Raw genomic sequence first — 9,397 nt, 5'->3', positions numbered from 1 at the left:
CGTCTCCACGTTTCACGATTGGCCAACATGATCCCAACATCGAGAACGCGCACAGATCTGAGCTGAAAGCCTAATTTAACAAATATCACATAACTGCTATCGTAGTATCACTTAACGTATACCCCTGAGCCAAGGCTTTGTGTAGCCTCGATATGTCTAGATAGCCTAGATATGTCTAACGTGCTTCGTAGTATACCCCACGTAGTATACCCCACAGGGGTGTAGTGGAGGCTAAGCACAAGTAAACGCAGTTTATCCACCTCTGAAATTTCAGAGAATATAGTTTATCCACCTCTTATTAGAGTTTATCCTCTCAGAGTTCACAATATGTACATACACTCATCAAAACTCTAGGAACCATTTAACACCATTTAATACATTGGACAATAACCTCCACAATCATCAAACATACTTAATAAAAATCTGATACCGCATGGCGCAGTCCACCTTACCGTTGTCACAGAATTCATAGTTTACCCACCTCTTATTTTACCACTGCACCCCTGATCATAACGCAATCTTCCCTGCACATTCAAAACACTCATATCATAACTCAATCTTCCCTGCACACTGAAAATAATGTATTGTGCACAAAAACAATTTCCCTATACAATGCAAACTCTGAGATCCTAATATGGTCTTACCTCCGCAGTGAAAACCCAGATCATAATTGTAGCTTTCTGTTCAGTGAAAATGATCCCTGCACAATTTCCTTACACAATGCAAACTCTCAGATCATAATGAAGTCTTCCAGCGCAGTGAGAACTAACACATCAGGAGAGAACAGCTTTATTCCCCCACAGAGTGAAACATTTATTGAATTCATTTTTTTTTTTTTAAGTCATTTATTTTCTCTTACAGCGTCTTGTGGGAATGGACACTAATTTCATTATTTCATTATTTCACTATTCAGGCCAAAATGCATATTGATCTCCTGGCAACCAGGCAAGTACGATAAACAGTGTATGAAAGCAACAAATGTATCTCAGCCCATGTTGTTTCAACTGGTGCGCAAATAGGACTCGTACATGGAACGACTGAAAAGGTGTTGCATTCAGATTGGAGGTAATGCCTTATTTACTTTTCAATGATGGTAGGAAATACAATGGACCAGAGCAAAAACAATGATTATGCAGGCTTGTCTAGTAAAACCTTTGAATGATCACAAATGCTGAGAAAGAAAAAAAAAACAAGATTCTTCAGAGACACTCTCTGCCCTAATTCTGAAATATCAGAATTATAATCTCCATGGCAACAGAGAATGATAGCAAGATTGCTTTTTCTCCTATCAAAAACCATAGCCTACATAATGAAAAATGTCCTGACCAAAGAACTACTGGGTAAATGAATAATAACTGTGCCACAGCCATATCACCACTACAGACACCATGGCACCAAACAGTCTAGCAGGCACTGCCCCAGGCTTCTGAAGCAGCGCGTCCTTAAGGGGTCTGTTTACCAAGCGACCGTTAATGACCACAGCTAGCAGCTCCTCCTGACTCACGGAGTGGGTGTGACGCCTGCCAGCCATATTGATTTTACCAATCTGCCTCCTGTCGATCTCATCTCCTCCTCTGGCCCTGACACGGTGTAAGCCGGCGATGAGGTCTTTAGGGAGGAACCCAAGGCCGGACAAAAGCAAATGTCAGAACCCCATGGCTTATCAAGGTAATATGCACATGGACACAGAGCAACATGACCAACAACTGGCCGTGCTTAATCTAGCACTTACCACTTGACCATCCCTCCTCTAGAACTGTCTCGATTTTATGTGATTAGTACGTATTGCTGCACTAACATGTCCTTGTCCACTGTACCCAGGGGTTAAAGTGTGTGTGTGTGTGGGGGACACAGTTCAGCCACCTCAGATAAATGAATAGAAAATATATTCTTTCATACCAACGATATAGTGCGATGATATTGTTAAAATAAATGGTGAGTTAATTTTTCGTGTGTACAGAGGTGACCAAGAAGCTAGCAATTCTTGTCCAAAATTATTTGCTACACCTCGATACTCAATATTGTCCAACGTGAGTCACTTTTCCCCGTAGCACCGACACTGGATTTTAGGGTTCCCCCACCTGCCAAATCCCACTTTAACCACTGACTGCACCTAAACTGTTGCTGTTTTTGTAAGTCGCTTTGGATAAAAGCGTCACCTAACGACTAAACGTAAATGTAACACAGCAGATCAGATCAGCACATTCACATTCAGCGGACCTGTGTAGACCCAAAAACTGGCTTAAACCGTTTAACAGGCTAAATTAGATTTGTTCTGGCGACTCCGCATTTGGAATGACATTTAGCCCTAACCTAAAGCTGACCCCTATGCTGGAGACCTCATTTTCCTGATGTCTGAATGCTAGTCTTAGCGATTCTTAATTATATAAGAAAAGGGCAGACTTGGGGACTAGATCCATAGCTACTGGCTCTGGAATGCGTCCACCTGGCTCTGATACGGCCTTAATGCGGCACTGATCGGGCCCCAATCTAGCCCTTATACGGCCCCAATATGGGTCTGATCTGACGAGGTTCCAGACACACCCCTGTGTCCTCACTCACTCCTACACCCTGGTCAGATGCATGCACATACATACTGTACATGTCCATCAGTATGCTGCAGTAAGGGCACTTAATGTGAAATGGGACCTGTTGACATAACTCAGAACCACGACAGGCTTATACTATTTTTGAGATATTGTGTCTGTGTGTGTGTGAATCTCCCTGGGTAGGTTCCCCTGACAAGAAAAGCGGACGGATAGCATCAGGAGTCTCTGATGTCCTGTGTGTGTGTGTGTGTGTGTGTGTGTCACCCACAGTGGCCCGGATCAGGGGCGAGGAATCTCCGATATTCTGCAGGCACTCGTTCTTGATGAACTCAGACACGCCGTTGGGGAAATTCTGGTAGTGGGCTTTCACATTGTTTTTGAGGATGAGTCCACTTAGGGAGCGAGTGGGCTCGTCTAGGTGCAGGGACAGAGTAGCAGACAGGAAGCAGGTTTAATATGGCTCACTCAGAGTGGCACAGAGAGCCCAGTCTTGGGTATGATCCAGCCTAGAGTATGGTCCGGTCTTGTGAGTGAGAAACTAATCTTCTGTCACTTGTCCATCCAACAGCTCTCTGTTTATGGATCTACTCCACAGACGTATGCCATCTCAGCTGCCACACACATACGCACACATATGCACACACACACACACACACACACACACACACACACTCAAACGCACACTCAAACACACAGCTCCTGACCTGCAACTCTGAGGGCAAAGGTCATGATGTGCTTGATACTGTGACCTTAGGCTGACTGCGATGCCTGCAGCAAATCCCCAACTGCAGAAAATCCCCGACAGCATCCCTCATGGACCCATCAAAGCCGTACAGACACCCAGGGCCCAAACAGGATGTCAACAGGGGCTGCTGACCAATCCTTCACCACTGCCAATTTCGTCTCTTAACTAAATCAACAGTTAGCACGCCACATACTGTATATACATACATAAGCTGAATCAAATGCCCCTTTACCAAGTGCTTTGTTTGCTACCCGTGCTCTGTTCCCTGAAGTGCAATAGCCCTCCAAATTAACATTAGAAACGTTCGTTATAGTGCAGAAACTAACGGGGGTTCACGTGGGAGGTGCTACTGACAAGCAGCAGCCAGCCAGCATGGCTCGATCCTACTCATTTCAGCAGCACGAGAGAAGTCTGCTCAACCGTCTGTCACTCTGGCAAGAGTTTGACAACCCGACTATCAGGGATTTAAAATTAGCGCGACCCATATTCTTCCAGAGATTTATCCTCTGTACATGCTGCCAAGAACATGTACTGTACGAGTGCCTGTGAAAACTGACAACCTAGGATATGCTCCCCAACAGTGTCAGCACTGGCTTTCTGCATGTCTGACAGAAGAATTTACTGATCTTACCTTCTGATTTTAATTTTGTCAGGACAAATATCAGGTAGTTGTTGAAGTCTGGATACTGGTTGAGTTGCTCCAGTTTCTGTGGGGTGTCGTCAAGGAAAGATTATAGACCTACACAGGACATTAAGCATGCACACATATTTATGAAAGAGACTGGGTGTGTGATGGAGGTGTTGGTGGTAGGGATTTATTAGCACGTTTCTTTTCTGTGACAGATAAGCTTACCGATTCCTATTTCTAAGGAGCTGTCATTATAGAGAACCTAGTGATATCACTGTCATCAGCGACGTTGACAGGTTTATGTCCGTGAAACATCAGACATGGCGCAGCAGTGGATTAAAATAATAAACAAAGGCTTAGGATAATCCCCGGCAAACAAAAGACAAAGATGTAAACCTACACATGACCTGTGTTACAGACATTGACTAGGTATTTTGTCGATTCAAATAAAAATGGTGTTGTTTATTGTGGTAGTCCGTAAACAAACCATCAATGACCGTCACGCTCGCAGAAGACAAGCGACAACCTCACTCATCGGTGGAAATGATGACAGTATGGGGAGATGTCCTTCAAAACAAAACATGTCCTTCTCACAAGTGAGACGTTTAGAGACAAAGGGGTGTGGGCAAGTTGTGTTTCCTGACTGATACAGACATAATCGACAGACTACGGCTATAACAATAGATCATGAATGACAAGGTAAAGACAATTAAACCAATCGTATATTCATCGTTCTATTGTGCGGAGCAGCGGACTATATAGGCAACAATTAGCTCGCCTCCTATGCAACACATATAGCCTAAGGAATGCGAATGTCATTCCAATAAATATCATCAATTAACCAATTAACACTAGAGTCAAACTAGTCCAGCAGAAATACGTCGCTCAGCCTTTCATTTCTTTGTCATGAGATTTGGAATTCAGTGTAGTACACAGACAATTAAACACCCAACTCGTAATGCAAATGGTTGTACATCAGCCAACAACAATTCAGGCCCTAATAAAACATCCTTGTGGTCAAAATCCGAGGCATGCCTTACCGAAAGGTTAAAGTAATTGGACGTGTCATCGTCGGCTGTTCATATAAACACCAAGAGCCGAGTCGCAAATATCAAAACTCGACTCGCCCTGCCACCAAGAAATTGACATGACACTCATTCCTTCTTAGCCGACAGGGACAGCCATGTCATCTTGTTGAGGAATACCAACGCAATCAGGTGAACAATAATGTAATGTTAGACAGGGAAAATTAAGGAATAAAATAGCATAAACACATGCCCTCTCCACCTAAGTGTACGGGTAGCTTGATCAGCTGTGTTAGCCCAAGGGCTAGCTCACGCAGCGCTTACCATTCACACTTCTATTGTGTTTGTCACACAGCTGACACAAAATCTGACTTCAGCACCAAGGATACTTGTTGGACGGATCTTTGCGTTGTGGTATCCGGAGACTGGGACTCTTTCAGAAGCTGAAGAATCTGTTGAAGTCCTTGCTCGTCTGGTTTCCAAGCGCACTCCATCTTAGCTCTGTCTCTCTCTCTCTCTCTGGGTTGCTGCAGTGGCAACAGACAGACAGACACGTTCTCGATTTAAGCCCATGTCCCGCTTTTAAGAAAACAGACGCATGCAATGACTGCAGAATGTCTCTTTAACAACACTGCTGTTGAACTTACCTTGACAGGTTCTTCCTTCTAAAATATTAAAGTCTGAGATTCACATACATGGGCCTGACAGGAACATTCCGTTTTGCAATAAGAGCTTCACATAGGGAGTCATGGCGCATTTGGTCATATCCCCACAGAGGCGCATCAGGGTCCTAAAGCACGCCCTTTAAGGCCGTCCTATCAAATCCCAATGTGACAACTGAAACGCAATCACAACAATATGTAGGCTATTTTTTTCCCCACCTCAACCTCGTTTTCGAGTTGGACCTTAGTCAAAGACCTTCATCAAAAATACAATGGGCCGGAGAAACCATGACCTATTAGCCCACAATTACACATGTTTATATTCGGCTATAGTCCAGCAGGCCCATCATAAATCATTAATTTGTGTGTGTCAGATAGGCTAAGGCAATTTACTGACCGTGCATTGACTCCATTGTCAGTGCCTGCATTGCAGCTTATTTGGATACAAAGCCTAAATCGCATCCTTAGATCCTGTCCTGTCCTCTCTCTCAATTCAATTCAAGGTTTCTTTATTTGTATGACTGTAGGTACAGTGTTGCCAAAGCACAAAACAAAAGAGCATAACAATTTTTACCATAACAGTTAAACATGGGGAAACAGGGAAACAGTAACATGTAACATGAAAATTGTGTGTACACACTCACTTTCTCTCTCTCTCTCTCTTGCACACAAACACGCTATACACACATACACACACACACACACACACACACACATTCCAAGATTAGGTCGACATTGTTGCAAGGTGTCCCGTCTTACTATCCCTCACGCTATGCCAGTGGAGAAGTCAGTCCTTTATAGCAGGTGGGCCAATTTATCTTTAAGGGAGCTAAGTATTTGTATATTGGTAATTGTAAAAAAATATCCGTTTCTTATCTGTTCAAACTTTGGACAGTAGAAAGTACATGTCTGTCTTAGCATTTGTACAGTGACCACAGATCTGCTGCTCTTTTGGAAGCCATGCTTTTCTTACCAGTCTTTCTCTATGGCAAGACCAGGGATGTAGTGGAGGCTAAACACAAGTAAACACAGTTTATCAGATTTCAGAAATAGAGTTTATCCACCTCTTGTTAGATTTATCCACCTCTCAAACAAGTTTATTTACCAATTGCAGCTTTTAACATTCAGAAATCACACTGTATTATCCACATTTACAATATGTACACTCCTCAACACTCTAGGAACCATTTAATACCACTGGTATTTTTATAAACATTAGACAATATCCACCATCATCAAACATTTTCTGAATGCCTTTTTAAAAAAATCCAGTACCGTATGGCGCAGTCCACTTCACCGAGATCACAGAATTCATAGTTTACCCTCTTATTTTACCACTGCATCCCTGGGCAAGACTGTGGTCACTTAGCCTGTACGAATCTCTGCTTCATATCTCTGACGGTGAAGAGATACTCTGCCAATTAATAATCTCTTTTTAGTGACAAGTAGCATTCTAATTTGGATTGTGATTTTGTTTGGATTATCCCAGTGTTCCAGATATTTTTTCTTACTTTGATTCATAATTTGTTTTACTTTGATCTGATTTTGGAAAGCAGTGTTGGTCTGATATTGATGGGTTAGTGTACAAGGTAACTTCAGAACCAAATGACAGAGGAGATTGGTTTCTGGGCTGACTTCTTGTGTTTTGATTGCTTGAAACTTCAGCATTTCTGCACTGGATTTCAGATGTATCCAAAATTGTATTATCTTTTATTGTACATTTAAAGCAAATGTGATTCTGCTTTATTTTGCCCTGTTGCATTTGTCGGCGTTTTCCTTTGGACCCTGAATATTTCTAATAAATTCTGCATGCAGGGATTCTATGGGGTGTTTAGTCCATCTAGTGTAGTCGAGCTTGAGTGGACCCCCATATCTCACATCCATACAGTGCAATTGGTGTGACACTGTGAAATATTTTGTACCAGATCATAATTGGAATCGTATTTTATGAAAATCCATTTTGATGGCATATAGAACTCTGTGAGCTTCCTCTTGTAGCGCATTCACTGCAAGGTCAAAGCTTCCTGAGGCACTGAGTTTCAGGCCTAGGTAATCGTAACATAATGAATGCTCTAGAGCGGTGTTAGTGAAAAAGGTGTCTGGTTGCCTGAGGTCTGGCTTTCTTTTGGAAGACTGCAATCTTGGTTTTTGCCAAATTAACTGTCAGGGCACAGTTCTGACAGAAGTGCTCTAGCAGATCCAGGTGTTGCTGTAGCCCTTGTTCGGAGGACAAGATCAGCACCAGGTCATCTGTGAAGAGCAAGAATTTGTTTAGGGGGAGTCCATGAAGCTGTAGATTGTTCTAGTAACACTGCTAACTCATTAATATAGATATAGAACAGAGTTGAACTCAGGCTACAGATCTTTCTCACCCCACGCCCCTGAGTGAAGTATTCTGTTCTGCTGTTATCAATTCTCACAGCGCATTTGTTGTCCATATACACAGATTTGATTATATCATTTTACCTCCTACACAGCTTTATAAAGTTTTAAAAAATAATCCATAATGCCGAATTGAGTCAAATGCTTTCCTAGAATCAACAAAACAAGCAAAGATTTTACTTTTGTTTACTTGAATAACATGTTTGTTGTTTACGGTGTTGGGTGTAAATGTAGTCAGTGATACAATGTTTTGGTAAGAAGCCAATCTGACCTTTATTCAAGATATTGTGTTTAATAAGGAATGCCTAGACAGGCGTTTAGAATACAGCAGAAAACCTGCCCAGGTTACTGTTCACACAGATGCCTCAGTAGTACTGGGGTCAAATTTGTCTCTTAAAGATAGGGGAAATAAGCCCCCTGTTCCAGACTTCAGCTTGAAGAACAAGATTGAACAGCTTTAAAAGGGTCTTTTCTGGCTCAGTGAGCTGTGTTTCAGCATTTCAGTCCTGAAACAGTCAGGTCCACATGCTTTTTTTGGTTTTAGTTTATGGTGTGTGTTTTTTTGAAGTGGGCTTTGACTGTCTTTTAGAATTTTCAAGGGAGTGTAACTTTTGTGCAATGACTTGGCCAATTGTACGGTTATTTGATGGGATATTGTTGTAAGGTTTTCAAAGTAATTCCTCCATTTTGTCAGAGGTTTTCTTTGTTTTCTTTTGGGTTTAGGTTATTCCATTTTTCCCAAAACTGATTCTGGCGTATAGAGGTTTCAATTTTCTTAGGGTTTCATTATGTTTTTTTTTTGTTTTGAATCATTATATTCTTTAAGTTTGCTCCAGCAGTTCTCTCATTTCTGGGTTGTGTGGTTCGCTGTGTTTTTGGTTGGAGGTTTTTCCTCATTATTTCACACACATTGCCAAACCATTTTCCTTTGTGGGTTTTGTTTTTGAGTTTAGGATTACCCCTCAAGAGATTTGCTTTGAGGGCAATCCTGTGATAGTCAATTTATTTGAGTTACTGCCATAATTACATCTGCATGATTTTCTCTGAATCTCGTTACTAAAAAGTTGCTAATAGGATTAGTCAACTGAGTTAGCTGCATTGATGAATTCAGACACACTGTCAGATGTCCGATTGAGTTAGAAGTTTTTTTTTTGGGATTAAAGTTTTTTTTTATTACCTGGCCTTCTTTTCAGTAATATTTATTTATCTGGCTGTCACGGTTCAGACAGACGACCAGAGGACCACAATTGCGTCACACCAGAAAGTTTATTAAACTTAAGGGAAAAGGGAAGTAGGGAGTGAGTGAAGGCTCCAGGGGTTACCGGGAATAACAGGGATACAGGGGTTCCGTCCAATGTGCTGTGACTGTCCCCCCCCAGTGGCAGCGATGCGTCCTATGACGCCGG

The 9,397-nt window shown here is 42.1% G+C and overlaps 1 protein-coding gene across 1 annotated transcript in view; it reads right to left on the bottom strand.

Moving 5' to 3' along the window:
* Positions 1-5,757, bottom strand: part of tnpo1 (transportin 1) — a 29,095-nt gene extending 23,338 nt beyond the window's left edge. Inside the window, exons 1-5 of the mRNA XM_048258630.1 lie at positions 5,595-5,757; positions 5,337-5,474; positions 3,926-4,001; positions 2,757-2,963; positions 48-62 (exon numbers count right to left, since the gene is read on the bottom strand). Coding sequence (XP_048114587.1) covers positions 48-62; positions 2,757-2,963; positions 3,926-4,001; positions 5,337-5,441 — 403 coding nt within the window. The 5' untranslated portion in view covers positions 5,442-5,474; positions 5,595-5,757. The remainder of the gene's footprint in view (positions 1-47; positions 63-2,756; positions 2,964-3,925; positions 4,002-5,336; positions 5,475-5,594) is intronic.
* Between the last annotated feature and the right edge of the window lie 3,640 nt (positions 5,758-9,397).

This window comes from Alosa alosa, chromosome 12 (genome assembly GCF_017589495.1).
Source record: "Alosa alosa isolate M-15738 ecotype Scorff River chromosome 12, AALO_Geno_1.1, whole genome shotgun sequence".
Classification (NCBI taxonomy): domain Eukaryota; kingdom Metazoa; phylum Chordata; class Actinopteri; order Clupeiformes; family Clupeidae; genus Alosa; species Alosa alosa.
Note: the sequence above shows the minus strand (reverse complement) of the source record. Positions and strands in the feature narration are given on the sequence as shown.